The sequence below is a fragment of the Lepidochelys olivacea genome (genome assembly GCF_965140295.1).
Source record: "Lepidochelys olivacea isolate rLepOli2 genome assembly, chromosome: 7".
NCBI classification, from domain to species: domain Eukaryota; kingdom Metazoa; phylum Chordata; order Testudines; family Cheloniidae; genus Lepidochelys; species Lepidochelys olivacea.
In genome coordinates this window covers 124,077,671-124,094,141 of record NC_140417.1, presented here as the reverse complement: position 1 = coordinate 124,094,141, position 16,471 = coordinate 124,077,671, and the positions used below count along the sequence as shown (strand labels likewise).

The window sequence follows — 16,471 nt, the reverse complement described above, 5'->3', positions numbered from 1 at the left end:
TCAAACTTGTGTGTTTTTAAAAAGAATTGAGAGCTTTGTTTAGGGAATTGTCCTGCTGCTCGCCTTAAACTATCCTTTGATTTATAGACTCATGCCTGCCAGCATTTGAAAGCTATCACTATCTAATCTTTGTTGTACAGGTGTTTGCAAAGATGATAGGTATATAAGAATGGCCAGACTGGATCAGACCAACGGTTCTTTTAGACCAGTATCCTGTCTTCTGACAGTGGCCAATGCCAGGTGCCCCAGAGGAAAGGAACAGAACAGGGAATCATTGAGTGATTCATCCCCTGTGGTTCACTTCCAGCTTCTGGCTGTCAAAGGCTTAAGGATACCCAGAGCATAGGGTTGCATCCCTGACCATCTTGGCTAATAACCATTGATGGACCTATCCTCCATGAACATATCTAAATCTTTTTTGAACCCAGTTATAGTCTTGGCCTTCACAACATCCCCTAGCAACAGGTTGACTGTGTGTTGTGTGAAGTAGTACTTCCTTTTGTTTATTGTCAACCAGATGCCTATTAATGTCTTGGATGACCCTGGTTCTGGTGTTCTGGGAAGGAGTAAATAACAGGAGTACCTTGGTATCTAAGCGATGGCCTCCAATTCTGCCTCCCCCTTCTAATTCTGCCCCTGCCTTCGGCCCTCTGTGCTGCCTCTGTGCTTTGTGTAAATACAAATGTTTCAGAAGTCAAATAGATGGTCACTTTCCAGCTCCATTGATATGCACTGGATCGAGGAGAGCTGTCTGGAGGGACAGTGGGACTAAATGGCAGATATTTTACTGTTTAAAAAACAAAGTACGCTGTCCTTTCTCCATAGGGAATGTTGGCAAGCATGACAGGAGCAGAGGACGGCTTGCTAGCAGGAATCACTGAAGTAGCTAGCACGTAGCGTGGGTTAAGCAGAGGCCAGCTGTGGCAGGCACTAATTGCACCTGACTCTTTCTTGCACAATCCCCTTCCCATCTCAAGGTGATCTGGACTGATGTCCCTCTGCTAAGTGGGTGACCAGCCACATAAAGCGGAAGATCCTTTTTGAGCCGTAATTGACCTTTTTGGAACCTTGCAAGCTATATTTAGTTGGGGATTGGTCCTGCTCTGGGCAGGGGGTTGGACTAGATGGCCTCCAGAGGTCCCTTCCCACCCTGATATTCTATGATTCTATGATTTGGGCTTAGTGCGTGCCAGTGTGTCAGGCTGGGGCCCTCTGCGTGTGCGGGAGGTGTCTGCTGGAGGCAGCACATGGGGGAAGTGTGGGTGTTAAATCGTTGGCTGAGCGAGTGATTTGGGATCAGTACCTGGGAGCAATTTTACCTGTGTGGAAGGAGGCGTTTCAGAATCGTGAATGGAAATGAATCTGGGCACGGAGCCCAAAATCTGTCTGGGAGAGTCTGAAGTGATGATGTGGCTATTGTGCCGGACCTGACTTCTCAGCCTCTTAGATCAGAATGCAGAGCGCTATCTGGCCCTGCAAGCTCTGGTGAGAGCTCTTTTAAAAATGGAATTCCTCCTTGCACAGGCTGGTTTTACTTTTTTGGCGCTGGGAAAATGAAAGGGGAACTGGGGAAGCTCTACATTTCTTCTCTGGCCTGGTTTTACTGATCATAAACTTACTCGCTGCAGAAGGTTTCCTGGGGACAAAAAGCTGCATGTGGGTGGTGGTGGGGGTGTTTAAAATGGGTCACATGCCCAGGAATGCATCGAATTTTAGTGGTGGCTAAGTGCCGGAAAGCAAAGACAAGGGGAGGGGGAGAGAGGAGAGAAAAATGAGCCCCAGGCTATGGAAGGAAGGCTGGGAAAAAGAGAATCTGGCCAGGCCCCAGGGCCAGGTTAGAGATTCCTACACGCATTAACAGCCACAGGAGATGTTTATTTACAGGGGGCTAATCTTTTCTGGGTGCTCTGTCATTTTAAAAACAATATCAGTTCTTGGGAACAGGACTGGAGGGCACCTTGGAGATAGGTGAGAGGGGTTACAGAAATCTGGGGGCACCTATTCTTGTCTGTTAAGATTCCTTCCTTCCTCTTGCATCCCATGTTGCTGGTAACTGTCCGCCACTGAGAAATGCAAATGCCATTTTACTTAAAAGGAAAACTCCACCGTGTTCTGATCGCTACCTGCAGAGAGGCTTTAAAAGTTTTGTCTTCATTCTTCCATTTTCTTAAGGCTTCCCACAAGGAGCTCCAGGACACAGGGAAAGTGACTTAGCATTTAAACATATGAGAGAGATGGGATTTTAAAGTTGGCATGAAGTCAGATCTGTTGGTAGATCCAAATATGGATCATAAAATCAAATGGTAGCAAAGTCTCACAAAAGTGACTAGTGTGTTGTGGGTTTTTTGGGGGGATGCCCGATTTGAGACCCACTCAAAGGGGCCAGGTTTTCAGAAAGATCCTAGCACCCTATCTCTGATAATCAGTCCCTTTTAAGGTGTCTCAATTTGGGCATACGGGAACTTTGAGGCATCCGAAGTCCCTTGCCACTTGTGAAAATCCTGCCACGTTGCTTGGTGGCTCCACTGGCTTCCTCATCCATTTAACTGCGGAGTGCTGTCACTGTCAGGATGGCGGCTTCTTCGTAGCTAGTCTTTAATACATTTGGCACCTTGTTTCAGTTCTCTGCAGCTTGCTGTAGGGATTGGAATCTTTTCTTTTTTTCTTAAGATTCTGCTAGAGTTTCCTTAGTGGTGTAATTACCAGCAAGATGGGGTGCAAGGGGACAATAAAGAACAAAAGAAGGCCACAATCTTAGAAGAAGAGTTGCTGTCCCTTGGCATTCTGTAATGCCCTGAGTCTAGGCCAGCAATGTGTACAAATGCATCATGGCTGTGCCATCAACAGTGGCATTCAGGGTAATATTCCTGCAGTACCGTGTGTTCTGTTACTGTCCGTTATTGTCAGAGAAGTGACTATCTAAAAATGACACCTCTGCTCCCAATGTCTTCTGATTTCTCTCTGCTGGCTTCCATGGCAGGAGCGGGAGAGGTGAGTTGTTCAGAGTGATTCTGGTTAAGGTGTTCTTTTCTGCCTTGCGCATAGTCAGGAGGATTTTAGCTAGATTCCAGTTGCTAAATCTTTCTTGTTGGTGAGACCGGTGGCAGAGTTTGTTTTGCGTTTGTGCTGCTGGTAGAGGGATCATCTCATAGGCTAACCATTTAGATCTTCTAAACTCATGGCGAGGGAGGAAATTTGGTATTCCAGGAGGTGCTACTTATGCCTCTGCAGAATATTAGGTAACTTTAAAGATGTCAGTGCTATCTTAATAAATCCATCCTTGGGTTCTAACTTGACCTTTTTCCCCTTTGGACGGAAACTTTGCGTGAGAGGTGGTTTTGCCTCCCCTTGAGGGGCATGTACCCAATTGCTGTTTGCTTAGTATTACTAATAGTACATTAGTTCTCACTTCAAAGGGGAAACGGGGCAAAAGGCTGTGGTTGAGAGCTGTTTTTCCCCCCCTATATCTTTAGTAACCTTGTTTTTGTAAGGGACACCTGGGAGTCTGTGAGCCCCTGAAATTGCCTCACCTCAATATGATGAAGTCTGGAAAGTCCCACCTTAAGGACACTGAAGGCATCCATGTTGTTTTTAAAATCCACTTTGTAGACTCCTAGATTCTAAGGTCAGGAAGGACCATTGTGATCATCTGGTCTGACCTCCTGTATAGTACAGGCCAGAGACCTGCCCCAAAGTAATTCTTAGAGCAGAGCTTTTAGAAAAAAACATCCAATCTTGTTTTAAAAAAATGTCTGTGATGGAGAATCCACCAGGACCCTTGGTAAGTCGTTCCAGTTGTTAATTACCCTCAGTGTTGAAAACATTTGCACCTTACTTCTAGCTTGAATGTATCTAGCTTCAACCTCCAGGCATTAGATTGTGTTCTTCTTTTCTCTGCTAGGTTGAAGAGCCCTCTCTCAAATTACTGTTCCCCATGTAGATACTTGTAGACCGTGATCATGTCACCCCTCAACCTTCTCTTTGTTAAGCTAAATAGATCCTTGAGCCTCTCACTATAGGACATGTTTTCCAATCCTTTAATCTTACTTGTGGCTTTTCTCTGAGCGCTCTCCAGTTTTTCAAGATCCTCTTGAAGTGTGGACACAGTATTCCAGCAGCAATCTCCCCACTGCCACATACAGCGGCAAAATAACTCTCTTCTACTACTGAAGATTTTCCTGTTTATGCATCCAAGCGCATATTAGCCCCTTTGACCACAGCATTGCCCTGGGAACTGGTGGGCAGCTGATTATCCATCGTAGCCCCTAAGCTTTTTTTCAGAGACACTGCTTCTCAGGATAGAGTCCGCCATGCTGGAAGTATGACCTGTATTCTTTCTTCCTAGATGTATGACTTTACATTTGGTTATATTAAAATGTGTACTGTTTGCTTGTGCCCAGTTTACCAAGCAATCTAGGTTTCTCTTTATCAGTAACCGGTCCTCTTCATTATTAACCACTCCTTCAATCTTTGTCATCTACAAATTTTAGCAATAATGATTTTGTTTTCTTCCAGGCCACTGATAAAAGTGTTAAACGGTGTAGGGCCAAGAACCGATCCCTGCAAGACCCCACTAGAAACACAACTACTTGATGATGATTTCTTGTTTGCAAAATGGCAGAAGAAATTGAATATTGATAAATATAAAATAATGCACATTGGAAAGCATAATCCCAACTATACATATAAGATGATGGGGTCTAAATTAGCTGTTACCACTCAAAAAAGAGATCTTGGAGTCATTGTGGATAGTTCTCTGAAAACATCCACTCAATGTGCAGCGACAGTCAAAAAAGCGAACAGAATGTTGGGCATCATTAAGAAAGGGATAGATACTAAGACAGAAAATATCATATTGCCTCTATAAATCCAGGATACATGCACATTTTGAATACTGTGTGCAGATGGGGTCACCCCATCTCGAAAAAGATATACTGCAATTGGAAAAGGTACAGAAAAGGGCAACAAAAATTATTAGGAGTATGGAACATCCTCCAGAGGAGGAGAGATTAATAAGACTGGGACTTTTCAGCTTAGAAAAGAGACCACTAAGGGGGGGATATGATTGAGGTCTATAAAATCATGACTGGTGAGGAGAAAGTAAAGAAGGAAGTGTTATTTACCCCTTCTCATAACACAAGAACTAGGGGCCACCAAATGAAATTAACAGGCAGCAGGTTTAAAACAAACAAAAGGAAGTATTTCTTCTCACAACATACAGTCAACCTGTGGAACTCCTTGCCAGAGGATGTTGTGAAGGCCAAGACTATAACAGGGCTCAAAAAAGAACTAGATAAATTCATGAAGGATAGGTCCATTAATGTGCCCATTCCATAGTGTTTGCTCGTGATGTCTCAGCTCCCCTGCCCTGTTTTTCATGGGAACTAAAAACAAATTACCCCCCTCCCCCCCGCCGAATTCACCTAAATAAATAACTGCCATATAACAGTGCTGTAACCTCTCTCATGTTTGGAGTGTCCTTGCACATGAATCCAGGTCTGGAATGCACAGAGCAGGGGAGAGAGCATTCCTACACCTCTGTTTCTCATGGCCTTGCACATACCTGGTTAAACAACTCCTTTTTTTCTGCAGGACAAAAGCTAGAAGAAGCTATGCAAAGTTTACGTGCTGCCTGTGCTGGTTTTCCCTGGAGAGGGTGAAGGGCAGGGCTAATTGGATCCCCCCCCCTGCTTTCTCTCTAGGAGGCTGCAAAGTTTCTCCTTCTTCTCCTTATCAGTCCAGCAGACACTAAATTTAGATCCAAGGCACTCTGTTGATGATGGTAGTTAAAATAAATCCTCCTCCGTATTCTGGGCAAACGTCTTTCCTCCCTTCAGATGGCTTGCTGGTCTCACTCCACATGCTGCTCTTGGAAGCGAAACTTCTTGCCATCTTAGCTCATTTTGGTGGGATGGCTGTAAATGTTGAGAACTAGTGCTCATCTCTGTGTGTGGATTAGCCTAGGTAAATCATGCCTGGAGCTGGGAATAAAGCCCTGACTGTGACAGCATCACAGAAAGTAGAGATAGCAAAGACCTGTCAGGTCCCATCTGGCCTGAACTGCAGGAGACAGTGCAAGATCGTTCTTGAGAGAGTGTTTTCTCATGCTTTGAGAATACAGAATTGGACCCTTTCTCTCATCTCTGTGTGTGCTTCTTGGAGTAGAGAGAAGGGGGATATTTTCCCATCCAGTGTTTGGAGAAGACATTGGAAAAGGTTCCTGTGGCCGTTTGGCAGCTTGCGGATCTATTGCAGTTGTCATGAGTGAGATGGGGACCGCTCAAATTAATTGCGGCTATTAAACTAAATATTAGCCAAACTTTGCCCTTCTTCAGGCTATGTCTACGCTTCAAATGCGACCTGGCACAGTTGCAGGGCTGCCGCTTATGTGTCGATGCTCACTACAGAGATAGGAGTGATTCTCCCATTGCTGTAGTTAATCCACCTCCCTGAAAGGTGGTAGCTAGGTCAATGGAAGAATTCTTCCATCAGCCTAGCACTGTCTCCACCGGGGGTTAGGTGGACATACCTCAGGCTCTCAGGCAGGTGGATTTTTCACATTTGTGAGAGATGTAGCTATGCTAATGTAAGTTTCCAGTATAGACCAGCCCTCAGTGCCAAGATGGCCGTTAGGAAGGACATGTAAGTAAGGGCAGGAGAGCAGAGGTGTAGACAGGGCGTAGTTGTGCAGGACCTGGAAGGTGTGGACAAGAAATCTACCCTTGCTGTGAAAGTTAAGGGGAAGTCAGTGAAAAGAGTCAAAAAGGGGAGTGACCACGTCTGAGCAGAGGGCACAGAAGATAACTCTTTTAGCAGGAGCAGTTTTGGCTAGAGTGGAAGCAGCTGAGGTGCCGGGAGGCTGGAGAAGAGTTGACCAAGTCATGGTCAAGGAGGAGATGTTGGCAATGTAAGAGTGGAAGGAGAGACCAGGCTAGAATGAGTGAGCAGCTGTGACCGTGGGGCCAAAGGAGGTCATCTAGGAATAGCGTTAGAGAGAACAGGGGAATCTGCTAATTATGGAACAGCAACTCACTGAGTCTATCAGAATATTGTTGGGGATAAGCTATGTATAGGGTTGCCAGTCATGGTTTGGGGCTCTGTTTAGTCACTAGTTCAAAAGTTTAGATTACCGTGTTTAATATCCTATCCTATAGGGAGTGTTAGCTGTGTTGGTCTCACCAAATTCCATTTTGAGTAATTCGGTTCCGTCTCCTGTAAAATTCTCACTGTAGTTTCTGTGGAATGCTGGATACTTCTTGTTCTAAACAGTTGCATAGCCTTGCTGGGCACTGTTGAATAGCTACTTTATTCCACCCCAGACACAGCCGCAGTTCAGCAGTGGATGCATGTGTTTATGTATTCCAGTGGGTGTTATGGATCAGGCTGCAGAATGGTTTCTTTCTTTTATGAGCTGGTTTTCACCTGCTCGTAACCGGATTCCTGTGCATGATGAAGCCATGGAATCTGCTGCAGAATGTAGGTTGTTTGCCTCGGAGTATGTGGGGTCATGATCGTAACTTTGATTGCAGTCTAAAAAGTATGTACATGAGAAGAGATTTTTTGATGATAGTTGGCTCTTAATCTAGTAGAAAAAGACATAACGAGATCTAATGGGTGTAAACTGAAGCTAGACAATGGAGGCTCGAAATAAGGTGCAATTTATAATAATTAATCATTAGAAGAACTTCTTCCTAGGAAGGTAGTGTGTTCTCCATCACTTGCAGTCTTTCAATCAAGCCCCTCTAAGAAATGCTCAGAAAGAACAGGAGGACTTGTGGCACCTTAGAGACTAACAAATTTATTTGAGCATAAGCTTTCGTGGGCTACAGCTCACTTCATCGGGTGCGTGCAGTGGAACATACAGTAGGATGATTTTATATACACAGAGAACATGAAACAGTGGGTGTTACCAGGCACAATGTAACAAGAGTGATCAGGTAAGGTGAGCTATTACCAGCAGGAGAGGATAAAAAACCTTTTGTAGTGATAATCAAGGTGGGCCATTTCCAGCAAGAACACGTGTGAGGAACAGTGGGGGGGAAAATAAACATGGGGAAATAGTTTTACGTTTTGTAATGACACATCCACTCCCAGTCTCTGTTCAAGCCTAATGTAATGGTATCCAGTTTGCAAATTAATTCCAATTCAGCAGTCTTTCGTTGGAGTCTGTTTTTGAAGTTTTTTTGTTGTAATATTGCAACTTTTAGGTCTGTAATCGAGTGACCAGAGAGATTGAAGTGTTCTCCGACTGGTTTATGAATGTTATAATTCTTGACATCTGATTTGTGTCCATTTAGTCTTTTCTGCAGAGACTGTCCGGTTTGGCCAATGTACACGGCAGAGGGGCATTGCTGGCACATGGTGGCATATATCAAATGCTGTAGCTCAAACAGAAGTTGTGGGCTTTCTTCAGAGATTGCTGGATGGGGTTCTCTGGCCCATGCTTTGCAGGAAGTCAGACTAGAGGATCATAATGATCCCTTCTGGCCTTGTAATCCATGAACTTTTCAAAACACTCACTCTTTAGGCTGAACTCTTCTGTGCTTGAGCTCTGCCTGAAGAGCGAAATCTTCAGCAAGTGGGAGTGGAATCCCTTTGAGCCCCCTTCAACTGAGGAGTGAGTGGGGGAGAAATAATCTCTTCCCACTGTTAAAATAAAATTCTTGACATGTTTTTAAGATAAGGCTACAAACTGAAATGGCTGTAATGGGGAACTTGGCATGAATTTAGCCTTCAGTGTGGAGTGGGACCTTTGCTTAAGTTGGGGTTAAAAACTGGCTTTGATTTACTGAGGACAGGAGCTTTTGTAACTTCCAGATGGTAGAAAATTCCCAGCCTGCAGGTGCGCATTGGACGGTTGCTGCACCAAAGATGCATGCACAGCTAGTGAAGGGCTGGGTTATGCCTTCCACTGGATGAATGCCCCAGGACGTGCGGGGAGGATGGTGGAAGGTCTTCCCAGCCTCACCCCATGTCCCTTGCCCAAGAGGCAGTCCTTGTGCCCCTACCAGCACTCCCCTTGGGCCTAGTCAGCACTGCACATCGGTGTTTCTGGGTGGCGGAGGTGTGAGCAGGGCTATGTTGTGTCTGCCTTCCCTCCCCCCTGCATCGTGACACTTGTCCTGGCGGGAACATTGGCTACACCTGAAACGTAAAGGCAGGCTTGTTCGCACTGCACTCTCCCCCTGCAGTGCCTCGCATGGCTCCAGACAGTACTACGGAGCCCGTGCTCCTCTCTGCCTTGCCCAGCGTGGTTCAGGTCCCGAGTGTGCAGCTAGTCCGGTGTGTGCTAGTTGGTTGCTTATGGAACTGGAGCAAGAACGTGACCAGGGCTGGATCATGTGAGTACCAGTGCTCGGGGCTCACTGTGTCTGTCTTCCTTTCTCTGCAGAGCAGCTGGCATTCCAGTGAAGGAAAGGGTGAAGGTCTCTCAGAACTGGAGGCGCGGGCGCTGCCGGAGGGAAACGCTCCTGAAATGGAAACGCAAGCAAGTGGCTCCTTTTTCTTTTACCCTGTACCGTGGCAGCCAATAGGGGACACTGGGTTTGCCTCTGTCCTTTGATTTCAGACTGTTCCAGGCCACCCCTACCCCTCTGGTCTTTAGGGTTTTACCAGTGACACAGACAAGGCTGCTTTGTCTTTTGACGTAGCTGATGAAACTGCAGTGGGATAACTGGAGGTGCTGCCTAGCCCACTAGACACCAAACCCGAGAACCCAGTCTCACCTGTCAATAAGGAGCCTATGGTGCTTCTCTCAACAATAGGGGTTGGGTCATATTCCAGCCCTGGTAAATGCATTCTGCTTCCCCATGCAGTTCTAGTTGGATACAGTGTTCTTCATTTCGGATCCTAAACTGTTGAGTGATTTGTCTTCAGAGTCTGTCTGCATCTTGTCTCATACCACTGCCGAGCTCCTAATCTGTGCTCTGACAATAGAAGGTGCTTTGCTGCTCCCTTGCTGCACCTTAAGCCTGGACTAATCCCTTGAGCTAATACAGTCCATGAGCTTCTCTCCTTCACATCCCTCCTCAAGATTCACTTCTTTTGTTCATTGCCTTCCATTGCTGGGCCCCCACCTGGCCTTTGGTCTGGACGCAGTCCACAAATCTTAAAATATTAACTTAGTTCCTTCCCGGGAGAATGAGATGTGTGCATAGCAGTAAGGCGAGGTGATTGCGATTAACAACTCATTGTGGGCGCTGCGTCCAAAGCTGTGCTGTGTGCTTTGCAAAATATCTAGGAAGACAAGGTCCCTTGCTTGAGAACCAGGCCTCCTGTAAGTGCAGCCATCACATCAGCCAGGCTGAGGACAAGTGAGAAGGGCCATACCAAATTCATGGACCATTTTGATTAATTTCATGGCGGTGGGTTTTAAAACTAGTCAATTTCACAATTTCAGATGTTTACATCTGAAATTTCAGGCTGTTGTAACCCTGGGTGTCCCCACCCCAAATGGGATCATGAGGAGGGGTGTCAAAAAGTTGTCCTGGGGGGCCCGGGGTCACAGGATTGCCACCCTCATTTCTGTGCTGCCTTCAGAGCTGGGCTCTGACAGTTCATTAGCTAATTTAATAAAGCCACCATCCAAACTACTTTGTCTTCCCGATTGTTCTCTTATCCTGAATTAAAACTTGTTGCTTTTTCTTATAAAAAAAGTTACAGAAAAAGATAGAGATTTAGTTAAATTGCACCAGAGAGAGAACCACTGAGGCAGGCTAGAGGAGTCTGTGGGGAAGCTGGATGTTCACTTGGACTAGACGGTTGCATGGGTGTGGAGGAAGGAAGAGGAACTCAAAGGCCATCTCAGAACAAAAGCTACCACTGCAAAGATGCCATGGCTGCAGGGAGTCCTAAGTATTTTGTATCTAAGCCTCTAGATTCCTTAGCCAGCCCCTCTTCCAAAGACTCCACTCTTGGCCTCTTCCTCAGGTCTGGAATCTTTGTCAGAAAGAAGCCAGTGATGTGCTCTGGCATGTTTTGAGAAGTGTACTTGTTTCCTGGCTGTGATGCTATAATCGGGTCTGTCCGCCTGGGAATATGTCCCAGGGTGGCCAGCAGCTGTCTGATTTGTCTCCCTTGTCATTGTCTCTGCAGCCTGATGCCCTGGATGCATTTAGATGGCGAGTATCTCTACCTGTCCCAGGCAGAAGACATCCGGGCCTATCGGTTTCGTCCAGACAGTGCTGGCCTACAACGCCATCCTCAAGCCATCTTCTCCGGCCACCAGGAAGATGTGTGTCGATTTGTTCTTGCCAGCTCCCACATCGTCAGTGGAGGAGGGTAAGCTCAGTGCTGTGGAGGGGAGAAGCTTTGGTTGTGGGGCCAGGGCTCTTCAGCTGCACTGGAAAAGGAATTAATTTTCTAAGCGCACTGGATGCAGAAAAGTGTGTTTGTCATCCAGTGCTCCATGTTCCACCATATGTAACTTACTTGCACTGCTCCTTTCCTGCCCGTTTGATTTGCTTCTTCCCAAAAGAGACCTCTCCAGAGGTAGGAGATGAGCACAGTCTCATGCTAATGACCCGTTCAAGCCTTGATCTCCTTTCGGATGCTGCCGATCAGGGGGCTAAGCAGTGCCGATTTTGCCAGGGATTTTAATATATATTTTTTCCTTTGCAATAATGGTCACTGTAAGGACAATGCATCTCGACCGTCGAGGGGCATGGTATTCAGAACTGGGCATTCACTAGCTACAGTTGTGCACACAAACAACTTGCATCTACCTGGTCTTTAGCAAATGAAAAGATTTAGTTTATAAGATGCTCATCTTTTGGTACCTAAGTGTGGTAGTAGAAAGCACATGTAGTCGTGGTAAATGCCTGTATAAGTGAAGTGCGCACACAGTCCTGGGACTCTCCCTTATGAAATGTAACCTGAAAGCAAGTTGCAGAGGTTGAAAAACACATAGACATGTTCCAGTTTCTATAATTTTATTGACATAACAGGGTAGCAAATTCTTTGCCGAGTTAATACCATTCATTCAGTCTCTGGGTCAAATCTTGCTCCTGTGCTTCTGGCTGCCCTGGCATGAGTGGGAGGGGTGTGTGTCTGTGTGTGTGTGTAACGAATCATCCATTCCCCTGGGATTGCAGGTGTTCTAGTCCTCATGTGGTGATGCTTTACCTGCCTTGCAAAGATGATGACTTCCCGCTCTGGGTTTTATTTTACAGTGATGGAAATATCGTCCTCTCTAAAGTCCACAGCTCCTTCAGCATAAAGTTCTCTGCACACGAACAGGAGGTGAACTGTGTGGATTGTCAAGGGGGCATCATTGTGAGCGGCTCCCGGGACAGAACAGCAAAGGTGAGCAAGAGTCATGTCCATCACTGCACGTGCTGTAGCAGAGAGGTGAGCTCTGCGCGTGTTTAAAGGTGGGTTGAATGGAACCTTGAGCCCTGCACTTGCCTCTCTGTGTTGGGAGCACAATGAACCTTGCTTAGGTTTCTGGAGAGCCACTTGCGATGTCAGCCCACCAGGAAAGGGGTACAGCTGGAGCTGGGGAAACTAGCCACTGGCTTGAAAGGTGAGATGGGATAGAAACAGAGGGTCAGACCAGATGGACTTACCGGGGGGGTTTAGGCTTGGCCTTATAATGCTGTTGTAGCATGTATTTCCCTTTGTGTTAGTCTCTCTCAAATTTCATCCCAAGCGTCTGGGACGGTCTCTCTTTTGTGGGCTCTAATTTACGGCGTTATTCCAAGCTATAAAAAGCTGTTTCCTAGGATATGTTTTTTGTAAAAAGACATGAAGTGTGCAAGGGACAGCCAGGAAAGTGACTGTAAAAATGACTTTGCAGACCCCATTTTTTTTGTCTTTCAGTGAAGTCATTTAGATAGCATGTGCTATGCCTAGGCTCCTTGAGGCCGGGTCTTGTTATTTGCTTAGCACTCTGCCCTGATCGTGCAGTGCTGTGTTGATGGATGGAGCCAGAGAAGAATTCCCCAGAGTGGTGGTCAGCTGAGTTTTAAATGTCTCAAGTGATGGTGCTCCCGGCACTTCCCTTGGGAAACTGTTCCATGGTTTTAAAAGATCTCGCTCTCTAGACGTTTCTCCTGATGTGTAGGTGATCATACGAGCAGGATATATAAAGATTATTCAACAAAAAGAACAGGAGAACTTGTGGCACCTTAGAGACTAACAAATTTATTTGAGCACAAGCTTTCGTGAGCTACAGCTCACTTCATCGGTTGCTGTATTTTCCACTGAATGCATCCGATGAAGTGAGCTGTAGCTCACGAAAGCTTATGCTCAAATAAATTTGTTAGTCTCTAAGGTGCCACAAGTCCTCCTTTTCTTTTTGCGAATACAGACTAACACGGCTGCTACTCTGAAACCAAAGATTATTCAGTTCTTCTTTTTTCTGATTGGGCATTTGCCCCCATTACTATCTTGTGCATCTGGTCTAGATCTAAGGCACTTATGCAACCTCCATTACCTTAGTATGTGAGCATCTCCTAACACCCCTGCAGGATAGGGCAGTGCTGTTATCCCCATTTTACAGACTAGGAACTGAGGCTGTGAGAGACCAGGTGACTTTTTCAAGGTCACACAGGAAGCCTGTGTTAGAACACGGAATTGAACTTGGGTCTCTTGAGTCCCAGGCTAGCGCCCTGACCATTGAACCATCCTGTCCTGCTTGGCTTGGCGTGGCTGGCCACTCTGGATAGTTCTAACCCAGTGTTACCCTATGTTCCAAAGCTATGTTTTTGTCAAACACAATTTCTGGGCACAGTTTGCCTTGGCTCGAATGAGTTAGAAGCTGGCTTGGCACCAAACTGTGCTCAAGTAGGATCCCGGGGCCTGTGTTTTGGGGCAGCACAGTCTCACAGCTCCCAGGGGCAGGAGCAGACAAACCTCTTATGACCTTGGGAAGAAACTCCTGAAGGTCAAAGGGAATTTAACTTTTTGTATTTTGCTCAGTTCTGCAGCCGGAATGAGCTTGCCCGCCTGACCCTCCCATGTGGCCATAATGGACAGAGTCACTTTGATTTTTAGAGTGATTTTTCTCATGCGCGTTGTAATTTCTGGTGGCTGGAAGGGAATCCGCAGCAGTACTTTAAGGGAGCTCTAAGTGCAGTGGATGCTATTGAGGGCTCTCCGAGTGTTGATTAGAGCTAAGCTCCGAGTAGCTGCTAATGTACATTCCTCACTGATAGGCACCAGATAGCATGCTCTGAACAATATTTTTAACCTGTAGGAGATAGGGACGCCTTAAAAGAGTTAAGCTTTTCTGCTCCTTTTGCTGACACTAGGTGCTAAATTCCCTGCTGACGGGAATAGCCTGCAATTCTGGGCATTATCAACAAACAAACAAACATGACACCCCCAGCTTTGAAGTCTTTAAGTGAAACGTTGGGCATGGGGAGAAAAAGGGAGCTATGGACTAGAGTCTGGAGATCCATCCAAGCTGAGGAGGGGGATGGGGCTTAGGGATCAGGGTGGGCTCTGGCAGAACCCCACACTTTGCTCCAACTGGTTCATCTGTAGGGAAGGCAAGGGGTGCGGTGGTCTGAAAGCCCGATGGCAAGGGTGAGTCAGTGTAAGGGGAGCGTGTGTTGGCAGTGCTGGGGGAGGGGATGGGATTCTTCCAGGCTGCTGGAGGTCAAGGGCCTTGCCCTCTCTGCATGTCTATTGTTTGAAGATACCTAGGGGGTGGCCTTAAAAAGCCGGGCGTACGGAGATGGGTCTATCCGGGAGCACAAGTGAAACAAGCTTGCAGTTAATTTCCAAGCTAGTACAAATGGAAATCCTCAATTATGTTTCAGAAGCAGGGGACGCGCCCACCCCACCGCTCCCCAGGAAAACAAAGGGGTATTTGAACATACCCTGATCTGGTTGCTCTGGAAGCTCTGCACTGCACGCTCTGTAGTAACAGGTCCCTGCCCTGAGGAGCTTGCAGCCTAACTTCGGCTGTTCCGTGGAGTGGAGCTGATGCTCGGCTGGACTGGGGCTGTGAGAGGATCAGAGTCTGGCAATAAAGTCGTCTGGGGACATAGTTTAGGCCTGTGCTTTTCCTGCTGGTGCAATTGTATTATTGAGAGTTCATTCAGAATGATCGGGGGGGAGGGGGAGGGGGTCTCTTCACACACAGGCTTGGACACCTGAACCCTTCCCTGCTTGATTCTGGGTGCCCTGACGTAGCACCTCTCTGTCTCTCTAGGTTTGGTCCCTGTCCTCTGGCAGAGCTGGGCATTGTTTACACACTGTGCAGACTGAGGACCGGGTCTGGTCCATCGCCATTAGTCCATTATTAAGGTAATCAAGACCTTTATTAGTCATTTGAACAGATTCTGCTTAACTTCTCTCCCCTCCACCCCTTCCCCCCCGACTCCCCATCCCCTGGTACTCTGGATTTGCAAATATATCCAAGATAGCGGTGCAGTTGTCTAGGAATTTGATGGGGTGGAGGCAGATGGGGAGGGAGTAGGCTGCGTTCGAATCACTGTAGCCCTCCACGGGGGCAGAAGTCTTAGGGGAGTGTGCTCAGGTCACCTCCCACCAGAGCCATGTGGTCCCAGTCTTGAAAGTGACCGTGTAGAAATGGCCTCTTTGTGTTCCATCCCCGTCTGCTCCCTTTGTTCACTTGCTGAGTGACGGCTGCTCAGCTATACACGCAGGGCTTGCGTTTTACTCCTCTCAGCCCAGCTGGAACTGTGTAGAAACAAGACAGATCCTATTTTGTGTCCTGCACTGCTGAGGCTGCCCGCTCAGCTCTGACTCCAGCCTCTTGTCTGCTGATGAGCGAAGCAGAAAGGGGTCCTCCTGACTCCTGAGGTCAGGCTGGGCCTGTGGGGCCAGTGGTTAGGGTGGGCTCAGTTGGCTTGGGAATGGAGCAAATTGGAGAGGGAAGGTCGTTAATGGAAAGGAAATGGAATGCGAAGATGCTGTTTTCCAGCTACTCTTCTGAACTTAACCCCGCTCCTGAGCATGCAGTTGAGGACTTAGGATTGTCACTGTTCAGCAGAGGATGTCAAGGTGTTGCGTACAGCAACGAGTGTAGAAGATGCAGCCTCTTCCAATCTACTGATCAAAGACTCTGCGCCTCCCATTTCAGAGAAGGTGAAATGATGATAGACTCAGAGAAACTGAACCTGTGTCCCATGAATCTTCATACTGGACTGGCAGTGAACTGCCACGTGTATGTGCTGTTGAGTTGGCCTTGATGTCGTCCCTACTGCAGGAAACCTGCCTCCTTTTCTGGCCCCAGGAGGGACCGGATAGAGCTGCTAATAATGCCCGGATGGTGTCTATAGACCTAAATCATCTCAAATTACTCTGCAGACTATGGACCATGTTGTGCACTGAGCTCTATCCCATGTGTTCCCGGTGTCCCCATCGCAATGGACACTGCACCCTACGATGCTCCGTTGGGCTCTGCCATCCCTGAGTTTCAATGGGATGAATTTTAAGCCAGCCCAATGCCAGGAATTTCCTATGAGAACTTGTCCTCATTAGGTTTCCAAGCCAGTTT

The 16,471-nt window shown here is 46.9% G+C and overlaps 1 protein-coding gene across 2 annotated transcripts in view; it reads left to right on the top strand.

The window, feature by feature from the left end:
* Nucleotides 1-16,471, top strand: part of FBXW4 (F-box and WD repeat domain containing 4) — a 93,728-nt gene that overhangs the window by 11,173 nt on the left and 66,084 nt on the right. For both annotated transcript variants that reach the window (XM_084633299.1, XM_084633300.1), the window contains 4 exons: nt 9,392-9,487; nt 11,095-11,280; nt 12,171-12,303; nt 15,161-15,255. In XM_084633299.1, the coding sequence (XP_084489425.1) occupies nt 9,392-9,487; nt 11,095-11,280; nt 12,171-12,303; nt 15,161-15,255 (510 nt within the window). The remainder of the gene's footprint in view (nt 1-9,391; nt 9,488-11,094; nt 11,281-12,170; nt 12,304-15,160; nt 15,256-16,471) is intronic.